Source organism: Etheostoma spectabile, chromosome 21 (genome assembly GCF_008692095.1).
Source record: "Etheostoma spectabile isolate EspeVRDwgs_2016 chromosome 21, UIUC_Espe_1.0, whole genome shotgun sequence".
Classification (NCBI taxonomy): domain Eukaryota; kingdom Metazoa; phylum Chordata; class Actinopteri; order Perciformes; family Percidae; genus Etheostoma; species Etheostoma spectabile.
The window spans coordinates 14,590,581-14,615,830 of record NC_045753.1 but is presented as its reverse complement, the minus strand read 5'-3'; the positions used below and the strand labels follow the sequence as shown (position 1 = coordinate 14,615,830).

The 25,250-nt window shown below is 42.3% G+C and overlaps 1 protein-coding gene across 1 annotated transcript in view; it reads right to left on the bottom strand.

Moving 5' to 3' along the window:
- The window catches only part of usp54b (ubiquitin specific peptidase 54b), a 55,738-nt gene that overhangs the window by 12,761 nt on the left and 17,727 nt on the right, over nt 1-25,250 (bottom strand). Inside the window, 14 exon segments of the mRNA XM_032503244.1 lie at nt 438-599; nt 686-813; nt 1,084-1,470; nt 1,971-2,190; nt 2,546-2,728; nt 2,987-3,179; nt 3,805-3,954; nt 8,182-8,329; nt 11,850-11,912; nt 11,914-11,952; nt 13,798-13,880; nt 14,029-14,142; nt 15,797-15,931; nt 24,589-24,681. Coding sequence (XP_032359135.1) covers nt 438-599; nt 686-813; nt 1,084-1,470; nt 1,971-2,190; nt 2,546-2,728; nt 2,987-3,179; nt 3,805-3,954; nt 8,182-8,329; nt 11,850-11,912; nt 11,914-11,952; nt 13,798-13,880; nt 14,029-14,142; nt 15,797-15,931; nt 24,589-24,681 — 2,098 coding nt within the window.

The following is a 25,250-nucleotide window of genomic DNA, read 5'->3' as shown; positions in this document are numbered from 1 at the left end:
CTTGTGCAGCTTTAAATTCAGTTCCCTTCTTCTTAAAGGGCCAGTTCACGAAAATCTATACATACATACAACATATATTTTCTCACGAATTACTGATTCTGGTATCTTCCCATGCAGATAGTTTTCATCAAAACTAACTTCCACCAAACAGGCCCTATAAACTGCTGTGAGTATCACAAATTAAAATCATATTCCCATCCATTATATGGAAGTGGGGACATAAATCTCAGAGACAAATTTCTTAAAACCTGGGCAAATATAGCCCAAGCTCTCTGCGTTGATAGATACCACTAGAGGTAACTGAGAGAATGTTTTCTGTAAGTTGAGTGAACCAAACTTTTTTGCGCTCCTTAAAATCTCTTCTTTCTCCTCTACCCTTCCTCCCTCATACTTTTCTCTTTCTGTCTTTCTCTTTATCCCTCTTTGCTTTTCCATACCCTGGTGTTGGAGCTGGTCCAGGTCCATGAATTTGCTGGGTTTGGGGTTGAATCCCATGGCCGCCTCACGCTCAGCCTCCCTCCGCTTCTGCTGCTCTTGCTGGCGGGCTCTTCTCGCCACCTCCTCCTGCAGCTCATCCAGCTCACTGCGCCCTGAGCCGCCTGAAAAACACACACACATGAAATGTTCAATCAAAATCAAATGCAAATTACAGTCAATAAATGCAAACACATGCACTAACGCACACCTGTGTTGGTGCCGCCACCCCAGCTGGGTGAGGGCAGCTCCTGCAGGATAGCGCCGCTGCTCTTTGACTTGGGCACTGAACGCCATGACGGTCCTGACATCAGCACCCGTTTCTGTTGCCCTACCTCCCTGTGGAGAGAAAGACATAAAGCAGAAAGAAAGAGCCGAAAAGGGGAGATGTTGAGAGTGCAGATCATGTGTCTCTAGACAAATATGTTCACTGATTTATTTGTTGTTATGGATGACTGCTATTGGACATTTTATTGTTGCTAATGTTACCTTTGTATTTCAAGCTACTAAAGTGAAATGGAAGGTGACAGAGAAACCAAGAGAGACAAAGAGGATGAACGACAGAGACAGAAAGAACGAGACAGTAATTGTTATTTGTGAGTTTCCTACCGGTCGGGGCTGCTGCTGTTCCTCTCACTGCTCTCGTAGCCGCTCTCCATTCTCTGAATCAGACGTGGTTGGTGCTCCACCCCTCTCAGAGGTGGAGGGGCAGGGGGACCCATTGTCCGCCCGCTGCCCAGAGACCTGAGTTGTCCGACCAGCCCAAACCCCGCCTCCAATTCCCCAACCACCCTCCCTTCCACCTCTTGTAGCCCTGGCTGTGTGGGTGGAGTGGGTCCCGCCAAGGGATAGAAGTCCTGGGGCTCTGGAGGGAGAGAGGGACCAGGCAAGGTATTGTAGCCCAGAGAGGAGCCCCTCGGTCGTGTGAAGATGCTGTCGATGTTCAGAGCCTCTCTTCTGGGCCTCCAGGTTGGTCTGTAGCGGCCTCCAGAAGAACTACAGGGCAAGGGAGGAGGATGTTACATGGGATGTTACAAAACTCCAGGAGTGGAAAAATACAATGATATACCAATTACAAATTTTTTGACAACACTACTCAAAAGGTGCAAATGCATCTCTAAATATAATTCTTAAAAGAAAGTAAACAAACAAATTTTAGAGGGTAGTCAAAAAGGTAAAAATACATGACCTCAAAAATGACTAAATTACAGTTCAGATAGAGCTTATAACCATTTATTGCACCAACAATACTGCAGTGTGGTTGTGCTCATTTAAGGCTCTGGAACAAAGTACATTTTGTTTTGTACTTCAAGTAGAAGATCTAAAACCTTCTTTCTCCACTATCAATTTCAAGGTGTAATGATTTTTGCTTATGCAAATATTCAGATAAGATATCATAAAAAATATATATATATACAACTTTACACGATATGAATGTGAATTCAAAGGCAGAATGTCTAAAGTCGATGTATTATTGTATTTCAGTGGTGCAGTACCTGGACTTGCTCTCACTGCTGGTGCTTTCATCCTCCCAGTGGGGTCCCCCAACCCCGCCCTCACAGCCCCCAACTCCTGACGAAGAAGAGGAGGACAGGGGTCGAGAGGAGGAGGAGGAGGAGGTGAGTGGCCGGCGGGAGGAGAGGAGAAAGACGGCCGACTCCTTGTACTCCTGCAGAGGAGGAGAAGGAGGGCGGGGAGGACCCTCCACTGCTGACTCTGAACGTGGGAGAAGAAAGAAAGAAAAAGCAAATCCAATAACAGTTTTATCCCACAGGGGGCAATTATGTAGGCAGCAGTGCAAGTAAACCAGTAACGAGGCGCATAACCTGAAGAGTCTGCAGTAATGAAGCACAAAGTACTCACTTCATTACCACTGAAACTTGAAAACTGACCTTTGATTGATTGCTTTTACTTGTACCCACGAGTACTGCAGTTTAGTACATTCTCTTACTCTCGGAAAACACTGCAGTCACTTGTATATTTGCAGTTTTGACTGAACGTGCAGCTTTACTTTGTTAGTATAGCCAACTTGTAAAGGTAACTTTGTCCCTGGACTCGAATGCAGTTTTACCTCCGGCGTCAGCACCGTGTGGCGGTGTGCCGATGTCGTAATTACAGACCACCGTGGTCTGGGATTCACTGGAGAGGTGGCTGCCCGTGGACTGGTGGAGAGATCGGCTGCGAGAGGCGCGGTGACTCGAGCTGTCCGTCGAAGAGTCGGTACGAGTATCACTGGATATGGACGGCTCCCGACCTGAGAGAGAATAAGAGAAAGAGAGATGACCTTTCAGTTAATCCTGCATCTTCATATTTTTACCGTTCAAAGGCAGGAAAAAGGTTCAAGCTTTGCAGTATACAGAAGCAGAAGAGGAATTATAGGGTTGAAGGTCAGAGCTGTAAAGCTGTAACCTCACTTCCCCCCCCCCACACACACACACACACACACATACACACACACATACAATGATATACACAGAGTACTCTGTAGCAGAGTGTGTCATCTTTGCTGTACCAGAGTCTTCGCTATCGTAACCAGCCTTGCTGCTGCAGTGCTGGAGCTCCAGGTGCGGGTTGGAGCTGGTACAGGGGTTGGGGCTCTCCTGCACTATCACCGGCGTCCCCCGGGGGTCAGCGTAGAGCAGCAGTAAGGGCTGATAGTGGCCTTTGATACAGCGAGACACCACGTCCTTCCACTTAGGGCCGATCTGGAGGTGCAGGAGGGCAACACACACACACACACACACACACACACACAAGCGAACAAACATAAACATATATAAACACACACTCACACACACACACAATAAGGGAAAGTAAATCTGTATTAAGATATAACATTACGCACATTCCACCAAAACTAGAAGGTCAAACACACATTGTGCTGCTGTGTGTCTGTATTGATGTCTTATTAATCCCACTTTTCCATTAGCTCAATGACCTAATATGACTTACAGCGTGCACTGTGAGTGATACAAGTGTCAAGGACATGTAGATTCACTTTATATCACACGATGACACAAGCAAACCCTTGCTTCCGTCACCACAAGATGTATATTATTTCACAGCCTTATGGAGAATAGCTCATGCTTGAATCATGAAGTGTTACAACATAATACCAGTTTTAGCACTAAAACCTGCGCTAAGATGACAACAAAGACAGGCATTACACCTGAAACACGTAATCAATCTCATGCCGCCCCCACTGACCACGCAGCACTTGAGCCAACATACAGCGTAGTTCTTGTTACTGCTGCTCTCACAGGCACAACTGGAGATGCAGCAGATTGATCCCCCCCAATTGTAGCATACAGACTCCAAACTGTGTCTCACCTCTTTGACTTGGGCGTCGTCGAAGTACATCCACTTGCGTATCTTCGTCTGGAAGAAGAAAGTGGAGTAGTGCTTGCCGTAGTAGCACACCATGCCCACCAAGTAGAGCTCCGCCTGGCGAGCCCTCTCCTCTGTCACACGGTAGAACAACTACAGGGAGAGAGAGAGAGAGAGAGAGAGAGAGAGAGAGAGACAAAGAGGAGGGAGGAGACAGGGAGGGAGGGAGGGATGCAGGGAAGAGAAGAAGAGGTGTGCAGTTGGAGGGGGGGAGATAGAGATAGGGGAGGTAACGTGAATACAAGCACATTTTTGCTCACCTAGTATATCTGCTGTATGCAGTCATCTTTCATACACAGCTTTTTTCTCAAACTCTTTTTCAAACTCAGTGTATACTGCACATACAGTGCTGTACAGTTAGGCATATATACTGCAGTTTTTCATGCAGAAATGATGCACAGATCTCACATAAATACTACTGCTATTTGTACGTAAATACAGAGATCAATGCAATAAAGTAGTCAAGTTGTTGGTTTGAGAGCATAACCTTCTATATAATCTCACTGTATTCTGAAGTGTACTATCTTTACCTGCTGCTGCTGAAAATACCTATGTATTTCCGTGTTCATCTAGGCCTGTAAGTAACAATTACTTTCATTATTGATTACTTTTTTTAGAAGATTAGGGATTGGTCTACAAAATGTAAAGAATGTCAAAACAAAAGTGATGTCTTCAAAACTTTTTTTTTCTCAATTTCTCAATACAAAACCTCAAAGATATTCAGTTCACAATAACAAAGTAACAAACAGCAAATCATATCATCATATTTGAAAAGTTGGAACCAGCAAGTGTTCACCATTGAGCACCTTGATGAATGATATGACGCTATCTATTTATTTTAATAAAAAAAAATAATCTAATCGTTTCAACACTACAATAATCCAATCTAAGGAAAGAACATGAAAGAGTAACGAAAGCAGAAAAAAGAGACTGTGAGGCAGGAAACAGACAAAGAGAAAAAGTGGAAGCGGTGGATGAGGAGGAGGGATACAGGAGGCCGATGGATTCACTTTCTCTGATTCCCTGAACGACTAAATAAAAGCAGAGAATGCGATACATTGTGCCTCCGATTTGCATCTGACAACAGGCTTCATTTCACAACGACGCGATGAAAACGAGGGGAACCGCAGCAGGCGGAGACAGGAGAGAGAAGATAGAGGAAAGAAGTTGACTCACTGTAACACAGTCATATTCTGTTATCCATTATTCATACTGTAGATCTCACTTCAGAATGCAGATGGAAATGTTACACTGGCTTTAAAATGCATCAACATGACTCAGTCATGACAGAGTATCATGGGTCGAACACGTATGTGTCTCAGGTGTGAAAGCAGCAGCTATATGAGAATAATGCATAATGAAAAAGGTCAGGTGGTCTGTTGCTTTGTGTGCGCTATAATATGTGTGTGCTACAATTTGAGAGTGCTATAATTCGTTGTTTTTCAGAGTGAGCTGGAACGTGGTTGGTTGAGTGTACTGGGCTCTGCAGCATGTGCATATTTGTATTCTGTATTTGTCATTGAGAGTGTATTTGAGTGTTTGCATTTGCATTTGCATTTACACAAGTGTGTCCTTGCATGTGTTCATGCAGTGTGTGTTTGAACATGCCTCTAGGTATCTGTACCTGTGACGTGGAGTTTAAGTTTCTGGTATTTTTATTTATTTTCTAGTATTATAGCATCCTTTGACTTCACGGCTCAACAAAAGACACAAATCAAGGTGTAGCATTCAGCTCAGACAAGTGTGTAACGGCAGGACTAATGAGCGAATGCTGTTAAAGTTTTAAGACAGCAGAGATTTTTTTCTAAATCACTTAAAAGGTAGTAATCCCTCTAAATCATCATTTATGACCCACTAGAATCATGTAGCAGTGTCTCTATCTGCAGAGACCCTGCCCTCTCCCAGTATTTCCTCTTTTCTTTCCATTTGGTTGTGTTCGGGGACGTGTCTGCACGTCAGCCTTTGGGCACTTGGTGTGTAGCCCATACGCATGAATAAGCATGAGAAGCAAGAGAATGCTACAAAAAATAGCAGACACAGCACCGAAGAAACTAAATTAATAAGCAAATATAGCAAGGCGGACAAAGCTCGTTCCGTGAGTGAATCTGGTGTTGGCGAGCACTGAAGTAGAGGAGAGGAGGCTTGGGCTTGTGGTGTCGTTGAGCCGGGGAAGAGGGGCCAACTTTGAATTTTGTTTATAAACTGCAATGAAGAAAGCCTACTCATTCTGCCTTTAAGAAGAGAGCTTTGGTAAGTTGTAATAATACAGAGGAAACAAAGTTACAATGACTTTAAGTCCCTGCGCTGCTGCTCTTATAAATTTTCATGGGAGATGTAGTTCTTTCTGCGCTAACAAAGTATTGCTGTAACTTTCTTATAGCAACTACCGTAGTTTAATGCTGTGTTTAATGTGTTTAATGTGTCGTAGATAATGGAAAGTAAACACCAGGAACACACTTGCTTTTTGCAGTAAGAGACGAAAGAAATGCTGAATGAAAGATTGCAGTTAGAGAAGCTTCTGGAACAGGGGCCAAATCATCTTTTGGCTTTCTATGGGTGGAAGGCAAAAGGATCCAATAGGATTTCATTTTTGGAGTGGATCAGCATTTGTTTGTATAATAAGGAATCTACTATGTTAACTCTCTGGATACAACATGCGTGCATAACAATCATCCTGGAATATACCGCTCTCATGCAAAATTAAGGCATGTCTGAGTAGCCAAATTTGTGCTGAAAATAAAAAATACATGACATGTTTGGCTGAGAAAATAGTTATGGTGTCTTAGAATGAATTCGAGTTCGAAGTGTTTACGAGAAGAGTCCAATCATTCATAATTCCCGGTAAAGCTCAGAGTTCAAAAGCTGTTACATATGCTGGTATTTTAAACAACATAGGAGCCAACATTTTGAAAATGTTGTCCAACCTTTGTCATGACATGCAGAAACCGCAAAAATCATTAACCATTCTCGGAAACGGCACAAGGCTGCATACTTTTTTATTGCCAGTCACTGATCAACAGAGTCATCACAACTTTAAGTACTTAAATGCCAAACATATCATGAAGCCCACGTTACTTGACTTCCCATGTGGAAAACAAGTAAGAATAAGCCGTAAGTCCTAGACGTGAACGGATTGAAACACACAAAGGGAATTTGTTCAAGAGGTTAAAAGATTTCATAACATTTAAAGAAAGGGTCAACTAGTAGAACTGTCTATGTCAACTGAATATGAATTCAGTGGGACTCATTTTCCTTCAACATAATATCAGGCTCAGTGCATGCAATGTAGTGAAACAAAATGGGAATTCAGTCAGATTATCAGCCTAGAACTTTGCCAATTATGTCATGACCTACAGCCCTTATTTGAATAAAAACCAAACCTCACCTCCTAAAAACCTCACTGCATTCCAATACCCATACTACAATACTATTTAGTAGCCAAAATATATTTAGTATGTCCCTATACATAGTGTATCAAATGCAGTATGCAAACAATACCAGGATGCCCTACTGCATCTGGTCAGATTTTGCACGATGCGAGTCAGCATGCTTTTCTGGCTATTCTGACCCACAATCCTTTGCACAGCATATATGAGCAAGAGGGTCAAAGTGCAAGTATTATGAAAGCAGTAGTATGTCACAACTGTATTCAAAGTGTGTACTTTGTAAGGGCAGCTGAAGTGCATACTAAAAGTAAAAAGAAAAAGTAATGTATGCAATTTGGAACTCATACAGACACTAGCTGTTCTATGAGGCTGCACGCGGTGCTCTGAAAAAGCTAAAAGCTAAAGTTAGCATGCTAACATGCTCAACTGTGATCATGCTGACGATGATATTTTGCAGGCAATGTTTAACGCTGCTTCATGGATCAGCATGTAAACATTAGGTACGTAGCACAAAACACAAAGTAGTTTTTGCAGGTATTTGGGCATTATCATTTTTACTTGAAAGGATGGTGGCGCTAGATGAAAGGTCAGAGGATCATCAAAGTCCCTAGGACTCATTCTCTAGAAACCATGAACAGTTCTACGAAATTCCATGGAAATCCATTCTGTGGTTGTTGACATATTTCAGTCTGGACCTAAGTGGTGGACCATAGAACCCCTTCCACTACGTAAGAAAAAATATCTGGCACATCCACGGGGATGTCTCATGAGCCTTATGAGGCACTGAGGGTGCAGTCACCACCATAAACATCTGACTATTGATGTCCATGTCACAATTGCAAGCACCTCTGGCTCAGTGGTACACTTAACATAACATGAAATATCATATATTAGTGCTTTTAATGACGATATAACGTGTGTGAGATCCCCTTACATCTCCCAGACGCAGGCAGGTCCCCAAGCTGTGTATGACGTCCTCCGCCAGGTCTGAGTGGTCTGAGTCCCACACCAGCCCGATGGACACGATCTCTGGTGAGTTCATCAGCACCCGGCGGATACGCAACACCTCCCCACAGTTACTCTGTGATGGAGAGAGGGGGAGGAGGTAAAAAAAAAAAGGAAAACGAAAAGGAAAGTGTGTGATCAACCAGGTTTATTCATCCTGTGCTATGAGAGCTAGAACCATCCCTTGATTTGGCAGTGATGATTACACACAATTTACGCATGCAGGCAGACACACACACACACACACACACACACTAACTGAACAGTAGGAGGGAAGGGGGCAGAGATAAAAGCCTGGAGAAAGAGATGATGAAAGGATTGTAAGAGAGAACGACAGAGGAAGAAGTGCTGTGCTGAGTTGCATTTGTCCCTTGGGCCTTCTGTTGAGTTCAGAACCATGTGTTCTGAATACTTCCTTTGAGTCATGACCCACCACAGAGCCGTTGCACACACAGAAAAGACGTACACGCATGCACACACACACACACACACACACACACAAGCATGCACGCAGTGCTGGCAGAGCGGGTTCGGAAACAGCCTGAGAACACCCCGGCAACCAGACACTTTGCCAAACACAACACTCGCACACACACATATGCACAAACACACACGGAGCTCTCCCTTTGTGGGCGGTGTGCTATCTTGCGTTGGCACCAGAGATTGCAGGAGGGTATTTTGCCAGGGTCTGCTTCTGAATTCTCAGAAAGGGACACAAACACAAGCCAGGGAGCAGCAGCCAAACAGCACTTCTGTTAGCTTAGGACATATCTCCGGGACACACGGCCTCAGTTAGCTCTCGGTGCTTCCTCACTGCTGGGAACAGCAGCTGACAACATCATTCATCAAGTGATCGTACAAACAGATTTGCTCTGCTTCATAACACAACATTGATCGGTGCCGTCTCGTATCTGAATGTTATATGCAAAGACTTCTTTTTTTTCTTTTTTCGCTATGGCTATGCAGACCTTTCCAAGAGAAAATGAGTTATATAATAGCACTGCTGGTCAAAGGATACTGTAGGTTTACAGAATGCTGATCGTGGCATTTTTCAGAACAAAATGAAACAACTTCAGGTAATTGTTTGTGCTCATGCTTCCTCACGACTCATACAGCACCGCAATAAAAGGACAATCCCACTTTTATCAATGTGGTGACAGCTGAAGAGGCTGAGTAGGGAGAACCACCAAACATTCACACAGACAGGGAAAGTTACTTGCAATTCACAGTAACACAGCCTGCAATGTACAGCGTTTATTACTTATTTTGGGGCAGGGGTGGCCTAAGGATAGAGAAGCGAGCTTGTGACCGGGAGGTTGTCGGTTCAATCCCCGGGCCGACAGGACAAATTAAAATCTGTGTGACATGAGTCTGATGGGGCAAGGCTGTAAACAGGCCAACATTTCCACCAGATTATCTAAACCATTTGATTTGGATGAAAAAAAAAGAAAGTGACTACTCCTAAAATCCACACAGGTTGGGCATTTTTTTACTCTTCCAAATAAGTTTGGCTGACCTGCAGGTTTGTTTAAAACTGAGTGATCACATGACTGCTTGTCTTTCTTACCACGTCTTTTTAACAGTTTCTATTTGTCCCCAGATCTAAGCAGTTAACTTGACGAGTACAAAGTTTTTTACCAATACGAATGATGGCCCAATATATACGGAAAGTAAAAGGCCTTCCACAAAAGGATTGTGCAAGCACCGTTATCATGTGGAAAACAAATGGTCACGTTTTACAAATTATTGTTGTTTGCAAATTGCTGATACATGTGTGAGTCCTACAAGTCACAAGTGTGGGTTTTTGTTCCGTTATCTTAGATAACGGAGATGTGTTAAAATCACCTGAAGGGAATTTTCTTTTCTTGTACTAGCTACTTTATACTTGTATTTCCCTGCATTTGAGAGGATAACATCCTACTTTAATCCCTTCTACATTTATTTGAATTTGATGGTTACTTTGCATATTTTCTTTATATAAAAGTAGTCAGTTTATGAAATATGATATACTGTTGCAGATTAAACTACCCAGCACTATATACAGTAGTTTGAATCAGCTCACATTAATACTTTAATACTTATATTATAGCAGACCGGAGGATTTAGCATTTAAAAACCATCCCAGCTGTCTTTAGATTTAGATTCTATATTGCTTAATCCGGATGGGTTCTTGGAAATATGTGACATCACTTTTTTCAAGAAAGCCTTGCCCACTTCAAACCAGCAAGAACGCAGATGGAAAAAAATGCAGAAATCTTGCATGTAAATTAAATAAAATTGATCCAATTTAGTCAGAACGTGGTAAATGACTTATTGTAAGAAGCGGATTGGAAACAATAGTTTAATGGCCTTAAAGTAAAATGTCTTCATTTTATTTTCAAGTGGTAAAATATTGGAAAACTTCTTCCACTACACCATCTATATATTAAATTAATTTAATTCATTTTAGCTTATTTCACAAAAAATTGTGTATCTAGAACTTTACTTTAGTTTCCTCTGTCGACTCTTTGGCACCATCAAACATCCTCACAATCTGCTACCTACAGCACCTCGCTCCAATTCAAATACCATCACTTTGTTTGAGCAAAGCCTGATGTGGTAAAATACGGTGGTTATGGAAGATAAACAGAGGCTGGTGTGTGTTGCTCCCGCAAGACTGCGCACACGGCGTCAGTGTTTAGACCGTGAGTAAGCGGTGTGTTTTAGTGTAGCTGCAGCCGAGAAGGTTGTGGTGCTGCTGCTGCTGCTGCTGTGTGGAGAGCGGGGCAGCTGTCGAGGCTCTTTGTGCGGACACTTTGGCAGAGAGCGGGTCCAAGCTGCATCCATTCAGCAGCAGCACTTTCCCATGTGGTGGCACAACACACAACCCTGCAGAGCAAAGTCTCTGCCTTTCTTAAGCCAATCTCTTTTCAATGCAGCAAACAATATATTTTTCCTCTTCTCTTTTTAACAAATTTTCAGCCAATAATATAAATGTCTACAGTTTTCTGCTGCAAGATGACAATGATCATTATGTCTTCCTTTAAAGGAGGTCAATGAAGAGACATTTAGAAAATGCACCCGGTAATAGAAAGAGAGAAAATGGTGAGAAAATGCAAATGAGCTGCTGATTATGTAACATAGACCCACCAGGAAAGAGAGGGAAAAACAAACAAGAAATGATGCAACTACCAAAGTGGTTACGTTGCGCATTATATTGTTTTTTTAAACTGATTTATTATTGTTTCTTTTCCCCATCTCTTGATATTTGAAAAAATAAATTTGCTTATTTTGGATAATGGATTGAAAGAAGAAAAAATGACACGGAAAGGGACAGAAAATAAATGTCAAAAGCACAATTTAGGTTTTGTACATTCTTTTTTTCTGTCTTTTCTAAAGTTAACAGTATTGAGTTGCTGAGTATACTGTGCGCATTGAAGTGTGTGTCTGTGTGTCCGTGTGGGTCTGTGTGTGTGTGTGTGTGTCCAAGTGTCCGTGTGTGTGTGTGTGTGTGGTGTGGTGTGTGTGTGGGGCGATGTGGTGTGTGTGTGTGTGTGTGTGTGTGTGTGTGTGTGTGTGTGTGTGTGTGTGTGTGTGTGTGTGTGTGTGTGCTCTCAAGGGCAGTTGCGCAGGTCTCCCATGTTGCTAGCGTTGCGGAGCAGTTCTCCAAACATGTCTGGTGGGCTTTCCTCTGCACTCCAGCATCCTCACCGCCTGGTTACTGCAGCATTAGACACACACAACAACAATATGACGCATGCAGTGAATGTGTACAATTCCCAGAATGAAAGCTTTTCCAAATAGAAGAAAAAAAAAAAAAAACATCTATTGTGAAGCCCAAATGTGAATTGTAGCCACCAGAAACATTGTTCCTATTCTTTCAACTTTTAACGTTTCTTTGTTCTGTAATTTGCAGGCGATTGTTTCATTTCCTCTGGTATTTCTGGCTGAAAACCTGTCGAAAATCTATAAATTCTACAGTGTGTTGTTCATCTGGACGTGTGTATTGCTTAGGCAACCCTTTACACACATCTACATCTACACACTGACTGAGTCAGTCCTGTAAGAAAAGAATAGGAAAGAAAAAGAGAAGAGGGACATCTAGATATGCAGTCATTAAGGCTGTGAAAAAGATTATCCCAGCAAGTTTCTAAATCCTGAGTGACAGATTATGATCTTTGACCTTCCTTAGGGGTCGCACTAATAGACAATTTCCCTACAGAAAGCAATAACAGTACAGACACATTATTGTTACAAAATGAGGAGTTCATCTACAACTAGCATAATTTGATGAAAAAAAAGCATTACTTGTGGAACAAAACTGAGACGATCTCTTTCGGCAAGGCTTTAAGCGATCATACTTTAATACTGTGCTGCATTTACCCTTTTTAAGTATGATTGTCCTCTAAAGGACAAATTCAAATATATGTTATTATCATCTGTGAATGCCAAATGGACTTATGCAAGCCTGTCTGCAGCTCCGTACCATGTATGAGATTAAACGTGCAATGAATCAGCATTGTTTTTCTTCTGGTGAAGTATTCCTTTAAGACTAACGATTTTTAAAAACCATCCAAATCTCTCCTCCTCCCCCATCTCTTCCCCTCCTCTCCCCCTTTCCATTAGCCTGAAATGAACTCAACCTCTCTCTTTCTCTCTCTCTCTCTCTCTCTCTCTCTCGATTTCAACCCCCCGCTTGGCCTCTCTTCTTCAGATGCACAGGCAGATGAGAGGCTAAGAAAGCAGAAACAACAACAATAACACACCAGCGAGGAACACACTTGTTCTTGATGTTTACTTATGTCTGACTTGTGCTTCGAACCAGACATTTGTTTGTCTTTTCGTTGCCCTCCGATTATCTTATTCATGTTGACTTTTGCATATTTGGCTATCTCGACTGTAAACAACAGGCTCCACTGAGTGTAAAAATAGCTTGGCAGTGCTAATAGGCACAAACATAGAGCGGTTGCACCGCTGTGCTCCACAACTACATTGACACAGCGTGTTTACAGTGTTTGTACTTTTGCCCCTCCATTCATCCCTCTATTTCTTCTGCTGTGTTCCATTTCCGAAAGGGATATGGAGTGATATCTCTAGCCTTTCCGACCCACTGTTCCATTTATAGATTTGTGTCGCCCCCCTGGGTGTGCTGAATCAAACAGCTGATTGATTACTTCCCCTTTTCCTTATTTCATTCACTCGGAGCGTGTGCAAAGTAACAGCTTTGAGGATGCTTGTCCCGTGTGTGGATTCACCTGCACTAAAACCTGAACATGGAAGAGACTTTATGCACAAGCTCACCTGCACGTGTGTGTGTGTGTGTGTGTGTGTGTGTGTATGTGTGTGTGTGTGTGTGTGTGTGTGTGTGTGTGTGTGTGTGTGTGTGTGTGTGTGTGTGTGTGCGTGTGTGTGTGTGCTCACAGTTCAGTGTTCAGCAGGGACCCGTGCAGGGAAGAAGAGAACACGCTGTACCTTCCTTTAGTGCCACCCAGCCTCCGCTTGCTGCCAGATTTACTGCAATGTGTGTGTGCAGTGAGTGTGTTTGTATGTGTGTGTCTGGTCTTACCAGAGGGATGTAGTGGAGATGTAATGAACCATCTGAATGAAGGGCAGAGGGTCCGACGTGGCTCCACAGCTGTTACACACACACTGCACACACAAATACATCCTCAGATTCATTGTTGGACATCGTATTCTTCAAAATCTTTGTGTGGATGGTTATTGTTTTAATTGAATCTCCAGAAGTAAAGCATGTAATAGCTCTTTAAAGTGACAGAGGGACTGAACTATGTCTAACCTGTTCGAATAGAGTCATGGCAAACTTCTGATGTGGTATACAGTGTTTGGCTGTGCAGATGTCCTCTCGACTCTCCGCGCTGATGTGGAAGTGGATACGCATCAGGAGATTCTCCTGAGACACACATAAAGCAAAATCGGCATCAATTAATGTGTGAGTGTTGTTTGGTTAGTTGGCATGTGTGCTTGTTTATATTGTATACTGATTTACAGTGTTTGTGTGTGTGTGTGTGTGTGTGTGTGTGTGTGTGTGTGTGTGTGTGTGTGTGTGTGTGCGTGTGTGTGTGTGTGTGTGTGGGCTTGTTTAACTATATCCGTGGGGTCTAAAAACTGGGAGTCCAGTATATTGTGGTGTCCCAACAGCTTTGTGGGGCCAAAATGCTGGACCCCACAAATTTAAAGGGCTGGTTGAGGGTTAAGACTTGGTTTTAGGATTAGGGTAAGAATTAGGTTATGGTTAGGGTGGGGGTAAGGGTTAAGGTTTGGCATTTAGCTATGATGGTTAAGGTTAGGGTAAGGGGCTAGGGAATGCATTATGTCAATGACGGGTCCTCACAAAGATAGTGCCACAAACCTGTGTGTGTGTGTGTGTGTTTGTGTGTGTGTGTGTGTGTGTGTGTGTGTGTGTGTGTGTGCGTGTGTGCGCGCCTGTGTGTGTGTGTTTGATCGTTCCTCTATATTGGTGCTCCTGTTAATCTGACCGTGGGAGCAGCATCTATATTTCATAAGAAGCCGACGGATTCCCTGACTGAAAACATTTACTACCAATCGATCAGACAGCAGCAACCACGCGCACACATTAAACACACACACAAACACACACACACACACACACACATACACACACACACACAAACAAACACACACACACGCACAGTGGAGAAAAATATCGAAAGTGGTAGATAGAAAGCAACAACAAGGGCTGAGAGAAAGGCAATGAGGAAGTGTAAAGACATTACAATAATAAAACCTGTAACTGATGACATTTTCTTTCTTGATTTTCTCTTTAAATAAATAACACGCTTCATTCCAAACTGAGACACCAACCATTCATATAATGTACCACTCACTGTCGAATTAAACAAATATGAAGATCTTTCAATAGTATTTGATAAAATAGCATAATGTAACTAAGATTTTTTCTCCAATAAGGAAAAACAGATTATATATACAGTAGCTGAGCAATGTTTTAATCAAATCAAATGAATCTGCAATATGTGTCACCAATGTGGAACACTGTGATGCCTTGATTTTAGAAACGCACAAGCAGATTGTTAAACCAAAAACAAATAAAAAATAGAGTATAATATTAGTTCTTGTAAATGCAATGGTATATTTAGGGTATTTCCCAAACCTGTAATGGCTGTAATAATTTAATAAGGCCTTTGCTCTCCAACAGCTTAAAGGTACAGAGGGATGGACAAAATAATAAAAAAATATCTCCCGACAAAATACAGTGTAATGAACCAACAACTTGTGAGGCTGCAATTGTCAAAACAAAAAAGTTGAACATTATATGCTTGGAAAAACATATTTCTTTGTGGCTGCTGTATTCAATATCCCTCGTTCCCTGAAGAGTTCTGAGTTCCTATAAGCCTCTAGGCAACCCCTCACCACTGTAAAAAATGTGTGTGTGTGTGTGTCTGTGTGTGTGTGTGTGTGTGTGTGTGTGTGTGTGTGTGTGTGTGTGTGTGTGTGTGTGTGTGTGTGTGTGTGTGTGTGTGTGTGTGTGTGTGTGTGTGTGTGTCCATGTGGTGTCTCAGACTCACAAAGCACTCTGCAGCATCGTCCATGATACCCAGCTGAAAGCGTTGTTCGTCTTTGAAAGTCTTGGCCAGCGCGCTCCGCAGTGCATCTGATGGCAGCACGCGCTCACTGCTGAACTGGAACTGAGCAAAGATACTCTGCAAACACACACACACACACACACACACATACACACACACACACACACACATGTAAAAACACATTAATGCTTTATTTCACTGCTACAAACATTGTGCATGAGATACTTTTTCTGAAAGGCATTGTTGGCGTGGACACTCACAGAATGTACTGTATGTCCACGCACACGTTTCATCTGCATGTATGTGTTTGTGTATTTACTCCTCTCAGACTGAAACAAATCTCTATAATCACATTTGTCCTGTAAATCGGCGCCGTGTTCTGTCAACTGACCCCTAAAACAAAACCAGTGGAAATAGTTGTCAACTTGTCAGGAACCAAAGTGCTGCACAACAAACCTAGACCGGACTCAAACAACCACCAAGCCTCACAGCACAGCTGGCCTCAATATCAGACCATATCAATAATAGATGGCATTTGTAGTGCACTTTTCTCTGACAAAAACAGCTCTCAGAGTGCTTTGTAGCAGTAACATAGAAAACAAACCAAACTGTTGCAGGGGGCTCAGAGAGAAAGCTAGGCCACTGAAGTGTGTTTTGAGGGCAGCGTTCGAGCCTGAAGAGGAGGATCATTCCGTTTACATCCATGCAGGTCCAAGCGACTTCCACAGCAATACAGCAATTCTGTGTTTACTGTTTTGCCTTAATAATACTGCTTCATTTGTATGCGTAGAAGCGAGTGTTATTATAATTAGCCCGGCCAAGGAGGTTATGATTTTTGACCTATTTGATTTAACCTATTAGTAAACAAGGTATTTAAAAAACTACATGACACACGCATGTGAAATTTTGCTGTATACAAGAACATGTATCTGCACTAACTGGTTGCTGGAGTGAAATCTGCAGGTGCTTATTTATAAAGCCTTTCACATTTTAACCCATGTATTCAAAACCTCCAGTTTCCAACATTTTGGGGTTATCACAATAAAGCAATGTCTACTGGAAAAAAACTACCAACACATTTGTGAGAGGTTTTGAGTTGTTTAAATGTAAAATATGTAATTTTCTCTCAGTCAAAACAATAACAAAACACGCAGTTTGTTGTTGTCATGAAGTAGCGTGAGAGTTGTTGTCCCGTTCATTACCATCATTGCAGTCAGCTTCTCCCAGTTATAATTCCTTGAGTGTTCATCTATATGGAGGTTTTTACCAGAAGCAAAATTAGCAGCGGAGCAGCTCTCCAGAACTTTGGTGATTTTTAAAATCGTTAAAAATACTGAATAAAGCAGTTTCACTTTAAAAATCTGTGTTCCGCTGACACAGTTCATCTTATCGGCAGAGAGCTGACACAGTTCGCTCAGCTTGTTTCTCTGACGACTTGATCCAGAGGTCTGATGACTAAAATCTTTCATCACGTAAAAAAAAAGGAAAAGATCTAAAAAGTATATCGTAAAAAGGTGGCTTAAAACTGGGTAGAAAGTCAATTTATGACAGCTTCTGGGAGACAACCACAACGCCGACTGGCAAAGGAGATATGATGCCACAAATCTAGTCATTGTTAGACATTTTAACGTGGAAAAGTTACATATTGTACCTTTAAAAGAAGCGATCAAATCCCAAAGAGGAAGAACTCAACCCCAAAACCTGTGCTTAAAGGACGCCAACACACATCCCCTCCCCTCCTTTCCTGTCATCTCCAACAAAAGCATAACATATTGTCCTGAAATATTTAGAAAAAGGTGAGATTAAATTAGATTATCAGATTAGAGATTAATAACTTAGTTTTTCTTCTTCTTCTCCTTTAATTCTCAGATTTACTGTTGAGAACTAGTGGCGTTTGGAACTTATTATTATTTATTAGAACAAAAAGCGTTGAGGAACAGGGGTGGCAGGGAATGGGCCAGCTGGAGATGTCCACTGAGGCGGAGTGGAAAAACAGGAATTGGTCAAGCAGCGCGGTAATACTGGATAGCAAAACATGACGGAATTATCTGGCAGAGTGGCGGAGTGAAGCTCAGGCTTTTATGGAGTGATTAGGCTTGTTCGAGATGAACTGCGCCTCGCCTGTGAAGTGGACAAGAGCAGGCGGCAGCAGCGGGGGGCGGTGACCAAACTCTTAAATCGGACAGTTTCCAGCAGCCTGAACAGGAAGTGACAGAAACACTGTGGTCCGATTCCAATTTAATAAAATGTTATCAGACCCATATATCTCTATATACAGTCTCCAGTTGTTTTATTTATGTCAGAGTAGTTCTCAAAATTCTCTACATGCGATCTGATGCTGATGTTGATTAACAACAGACTAGATGATCCGTAATCTGAACAGATTTAGTGTCTCTGACCTCTAACGTCACTATCAGCCACACGTGTTCTAAATAGAATGAGCCTTTAAATCAGACAAATAGCAGTTAAAATCCCTTTTGATTCATCAACAATAAAAAAGTTCATAAAAAACGTCATGTTGAGTCGATTCTGAACCAATCAGCTGTTAGATCAGCTGAGAGGCCGGCGTTTCCCAGCATGCTCTGGGTCCCCCTGGGTCTTGCAGTCGGTGAAGAGCAACTGCGCTGCCTGCTTCTCAGAGCTGCGGCCGGCTGGATCTCGTGAGATTATTGTTGCCTACGTGTGCATGACATTAGAGCAAGTCGGTATTAAGTCGGACACAAATCTAACCGGCGTGCAACGGGCGCCGATGGCCGGTGATCGGCCCATCTCGAACAAGCCTAGTGATGAGGTGAATGGATACAGGTGTGACTCGTCAGCTGCCTGGAGAAGCCAGCCCCGCCCCCTGCCACACACACGCCTTGCATAGAGGAGAAGAAGAAAAAACACAAACACAAAACCACCAACAAAACCAAACACAGGGTCATAACATTTTATCATCACATCTATCTTGTGATCCATTGAAGAGGTCCTGTCCCCCAGGTTGTGAATCACTGTCACTGAAGCAACATTTTTGAAATTTCAAACTCTACACATTTTATACAATCTTCATCGAATTTGGTTTTCCGCGCAAATTCTGCAATTCATGCTTGTACAAAGGCCTAATATTCCTGCACAGGATTAAGATTTCTCCACAACAGCAGGACCTTGGGGGAAGTTATGTTATCATTATATTATGGTTGCATTAATATTAGTAGTAACGGCAGTAGTATTGGTAGACACCACAGTCTTGCAAATGACTCTATGGCTCATTGATCCAGATTAATCTGTGCTTTAAATGCAGTAGACATGAGTACAAAAAGTAGCATTCGGTTCAAGCTGAGGCCGTGAGATTAACTGGCTGAGCCTGGACGGAAGAGAGCTGCATACTTGTAAAGACAGAGAGATAAAAGCATGGGTAACTTTCTTCAGATTGCCAACGGATAAAAAATGACCTAATTTCTTTTGTTGGTAAGACTTCGCAGCTGGAAAAAAGTAAAAACTGAGCGACTATTTTTGACCCACAACAAAACAGCCCAAAACAGAAGTTGGGATTGACATGCCGGAGCAGGGGTTTGTGCTCTGCTGGTTTTCAGTCCCGGCGGTAATTCAGTCACTGATTAGATGGCTGGACTGAAAACCAGCAGATGCTCTGTGTCCTGAAGACTGAGAAACAATGGGTTTAGAGGCAGAAATATATTCTAACCCAGTTCACGTGCACATCTGTTTGTCTCCACACTGTCCATTTTAGTTTTGCACACAAATGTAAAATCAAGCACAGAGCTTTAGCAGAAATTTAAACACATCTTTGATATGACCAAGAATCAATATTTTCACACACTGATGAATGGATCTATTACCGGAAGTTACTGGATGAATGTGTGATAAACCTATTAAGGCATAAAAAGAAAGTTAAATCTTTGCCGCTCACGCCTTGGTTTGTCAAGAGCAACCAATGGAAGCAGTTCACCGAACAAGCAATAACAGAAAATCATGCATTTAGATATGTTTAAGTGAAAACATAAACATCTGGGTGGACATGGGAGAAGCAGTTCATGCTAAATTCCTCACATCATCCATGTGAGGAATTCAAATGGATTTTAAATACTATTTCCACCATTAAAACAATTAATTGTAACCAACGTGAATTTAAGCCGACCAGAGCCGATATTCTTCATGACAAGTTCCCCTTTGAGATGATGCATTTAACCAAAACCACCATCTTTCTCTAACTTTAGTGTTTTATTAACCTAAACCCATCCACACATGGGACCAGGGGCATTTCTAGGATCAGACTTTGGGGGGGCTCAGCCCCTGATGACAATTTGACACGGATACAGTGCCTTGCAAAAGTGTCAACCCCCGCTGCTTAATCAGTAAGTTCCTTGTTTTTTTAGTAATTTTCATTCATCTCTGAGCTAGCTAGTAAACAACAACATCAGCTAACGTTTCCTGACACTATTAACACTATGGTGGAACTAAACCTGACACTTTATAAAGCCAGTAAATGACCACTTTGACACAATATTCTAACATTCAGCAATTTTATCGGCTTACGTTGTTTCAGTTTGGGCTCTAATCTGCGCCATGAAATCACCAACTTTTTCTCTTTTTCTCGGGACTACCAATGTTAAACTTCTCAACCACACTCCTGCTCTCTCTCTGACAAATTAGATAGAGCGAGACTCCTCCGGTTGGCCAACGCTACATTTCTGTCTTGACGGGTAGCAGGTGAATAGCATCGGCTACAGTGACACATGATATTAAACCTGTTTCGAGCCCTTTGAACCTGTTATTGTTTTTCACTTACAGACAAGTTTGCAAACTCTCACTTGAAGCACTAAAAAAGACATTTAGAGCTTGAGCCTCACTAAAAGGGTCTAAAATCACCAATGCATGGGACACAGATTGCAATCCCAGGTCTCTAGTGGTATAGTCTTTTTCTTTGTACACCACAACTATCTACCTATACCTCTTCACTAGAAATTTACCATGGAGACAGGGTTGAAGCACCTGTTGGGGCTGCTTAGACTCTACCTCACTAAGTTTCCATCTACATGACTTCACAATCTCAGAATAACACAAGTTCTTCCACACATACATCACAGTATTCATCTCAAGTCAAGCTTTAATCTGTGTGAAATTCAGAGAAGTAAACACTCCCTGGAGTTGTTTCCTAGTTTTAGCTCCCCTTTATGTCATTGGTTATTTTACAAATTTCAGAACCGTTACTTGACATTTTGGAAGCATGGTGTCTGTGATCCGATGTGGAGAAAATGTTATAAAACAATTCAGTCTGTGAGTGTGGCTGAGTGTGTGCAGGCTGAGGGTTGGCAATGGGAAAGGTAATGCAGTTGTACTGACAGTGTGTTTGTGTGTGTGTGTGTGTGTGTGTGTGTGTGTGTGTGTGTGTGTGTGTGACTTGGAGTTCAAGAACATGAGACGAAAGGTAGGAGAGAGGAAGAGAGAGAAAGTAAAACAGAGAAAAGGAGAAGAGGGAAAGGGACTGTGTGAGCAATGATTTGTGTGTGTCTGTGTGTGGGTGTATGTTGTGGTTATGGTGGCTGTGCTGACTGCAGCAATGCGCCAAGGAGAATGGAGGGGAATATACCCTACGAGGGAGGGAGGAGGGAGGGAGGAGCGAGGGAGGAGAGGACAATGAGCGAGAGTGATAGAGAAGGTTGTGGTGTGTGTGTGTGTTGTGTTGGTGTGTGTGTATGCTTTGCTGGTGAAGACGCACAACGCACGCCCACTGGTGTGAAGACAGGAGCAATCTCCACCCACTACCACTTCATTCATTCTTTCTGTTTCTTCTCTCCCACTTTCTCCTCTCTCTCTTTTCCTTCTTCTCTCTCCCTGTTACTTGCATGTTGTGTTGTGTGTGTGTGTGTGGTGTGGGTGTGTTGGTGTTGTGTTGTGGTGTGTGTGGTGTGTGTGTGTGTGGTGTGTGGTGGGTTGTGTTGGTTGTGTGTGCTTTGCTGGTGAGAGAGATAAAGTGTTGCAGTGATTTCTAGAGGGATAGCCACAGGCAGCTTCGAACTTATGTTTACTACAAAGGCGGGCGTCTTTACCTGCTGCAGATAAACCGAAACCACACACAATCCCTCCCAAAAAAATCCCAAAACATCCCATTTATCTCTTTAGTTTCTGTAAAATGGATATTTGAAAATCTAACACGCCATTACAGTTCATTTGGTGCGTGTCTCGACCAGTTATTCAGAGACTTTCATCTCCTTTGCCGTGGGGACCAAGCTACACACAGACTGTAAGAACAATGTTACATCTGTTTCTGACAAAGGAGAGACAGTGACAGGACAGTTAATTAAAACTGACAGGCAAATGTGAACACTTAACAGAGGAACAATACCTTTGATTTGTACACTCACGGCTAAGTGACACACACACAACACACCCACATGCTTGTGTGTGTGCGTTTGTCTCCCAGCGTGGAAAGAAAGATTTGTGAGCACCTAAAAATGCATGTGTTTAGCAACCTAACGTGTGCAGCATACAAGTAAGATTTGTGTGCATGAGTAGGTGTGTGTGTGTGTGTGTGTGTGTGTGTGTGTGCAGCATCCCAGCGTGGGCTCTGCTAGCTCAGCGCTTTTAGTCAGCCAATTAATTACAGAGAAGCGTTGGAGACAGAACAGCGTGTAGAACACGCACATTGACACTGCTACACACACACACACACACACACACACACACACACACACACACACACACACTACACACACACACACACACACTTCCCTTCACTCAGACACATATTTGTCATCATTGATGCAACAAATGGCTGGAACAGAGCTGCATGAGGCTCGTTCATTATGAGGGTTTTATGATCTTCCTATTTTGTTTGGTAACTTTCTATCAGCAGCTGCAGGAAAACAACAGTGATTCAAACTGAATCTACATATGAAAGCAATATTACACGCAATCTTTCTAAACACTTACTGTAAGGCTGCTCTTTACTGGGAAAACATGTTTGGTGCATAGTTTGTGATGTGTTTTACTCAATGAAGGAAGAAGGACCGACACCACAGAGAAAAACGACCTCAAGTCCTGCATTCAAGTAGCCTGGTCCTACTAGACTCTGGTACATTTCCTTTGTACAGAGAGTCTGGCCACTCTCCATTGACAAGTGTGAATTTCCTTGAAGGCGGGTACTCTGTTGAAGTTTAAAACTATTGGATCAGCCCAGAGCCGCTCTGGTACTGCCATAACCAATCGCTAACGTTTGGTCGTGACGTCGGCTTTCACCTTAGCTAACTCCTTTACCGCTAACAGAACGAGCTGGAAAATGAAACTTTTCTCAAACCCCGTGGGGAGGAGGGCCACAACATCATGGCCACCAACAAAACTCAGCAAAGCTTGTTGTTGTTCGGGCTTTAACTTCGGGATATTGTTGCCACAACAGACCGAATGACTTCGCTCACATCTTTTTCCGCTGCCATTACAGAACTACAACTCAAACTAGCGCACAACCTCAACTTCATAAACCTCAAAACCTAAAAAATATACCGCAAACCCAGACGTGTACTGGAGGGAAATGGAAATTGAGCGGAAGTACGTAGAAGGGCGGAGCCAGGCCAGCATTCAAGTGTATAAAAGTAAAATATCAAGTATTTAGAATAAAGGTACTCATTGTGAGAGACAATCATTTGACAGGAATATAAAGTACAGTATATAATGACAGGTAAGAAGGACAGAATGAAGGAAGCAAGAAAGGAAGGAAGAAAAGAAGAAAAAAGGGAAAAGAGATGGGAAGATGTTAAAGAATGAAGACACAAATCTACAAGCCAAAGAAAGAAACCAAAGGATGGAAGGAAAAGGGTAAAACAAAAAGTAAGAACTAAACATAATTATAAATGGTGGGTTGGTCAGTTAGAGATGCTACACAGGTATCATTAAACGTCATTCTTGGGCGCCTGGGTGGCTCTCCTGTTTTTCCATTTTGGATTAAAAGTATTGGTTGCAGTGGTTACATAACCCGGTGCAAGAATCTTTCCTGCTGTGTTTATTAGGAGATACTGTAGGTCTCTCCAACTACTACTGCAGAAAAGATGGAAGGGGAATGAAAGAGGGGAAAATGTCAACACATAGCGATGTTATGTAGGTTTTTCTCTGGCTCCGTGTCAAGTTACTCTAGCTGTGTTTCCCACTAAAATGTGGTGGAGGAAATGTAGAAAGTCCCCCAAAAGAGGAACACTCAAGCTAAGTACTGGTACCTCATATACTGTAAGTACAACACTTCAGGAAAACATCAGTCCCAACCTCTGGTTTACATTTCTGACAACAATGTTTGTGTTTTAAGCGGGAGGAATAAACAGGATTTAAAAAAAAAATTTAATTGCAAAACTGCAACGGCAAAGCTGTGTCACTACCAGATGTGAGTTGCGCATGCGTCAACTTTGCGACACATAGCCTACAAGATGCTGACAAGAGACTTTGAAGTTTGTTCACTGCTGGCTACAAGTTAGCGTCAAACACAAAAAAAGGCTGTCACTGGAATGGCGTTTTGACCTAACGTTAGCAATCAAACAATCATAGATAGCTAACTCGTTTTTGAAATGATTTCCATCTTCTGTTATTGTTTGTAATGAGAAAAGTTTATCATTTTGTGAATTTCACAAATTTCAGTATGACACGTCATGCCGTAAACTGTTTAAATCTGAGCATGCACAACTCACATCTGCACTTGACTCACATCGGGTAGTGACAGAGAAATGGCCGCTGCTTAATGTTAACAGTAACACCTCCACACGCCATTAGAGGACAAAGCCGGAGTGTTTTACCTTTAAGGCGCAGAAGATACACGAGTCCTCCATGCACTTGTGTGTGGTCAACTGTCGAAAGCTTCTGCGAAAGATGTCGAGATGCCACAGAACCTGAGAGACAAAATACACATTCACACACAGAAAAAAAAGAAATAAAGCAACTGGATCCACCTATTTCTTTTAATGGGATATACTTGTATATTTTAGTTAGAAATAGAAATAATGTTTTGTTTTAGATCCCAATGGAACTGAGGTCTTTCTCCCTTCTATGGTTAGATTTTTCCTCTGTTGGTCATTCTCTCTTCTTTTGCTCTTTCTTGTTCTTTTTCTGAGCAACAGTGAAATTATGTAGCTGAAATGTAACAGAGGGAAAGGAACGTCCAGGCTCTGCTGATAATAGTTAATATTTTAACCATAGACTGTATATTAATGGACAACGCATCCGGTATGGCGAAGTGTTGCAAATGCGGAAGTGCCTTAAACCTGCATTCTATCTGAATTGCAGCAGGGGGCGACATGCGTGGTTGCAAAAAGAGGTTGGTTTCTGTAGAAGTCTGAGAATGTGATCCACCTATTTTATTACCTCAGTAAACATTTTCATAATGAGTTTATGGTCTCAATCGCTAGTTTAAAGGTCCCATGACATGGTGCTCTTTGGATGCTTTTATAAAGACCTTAGT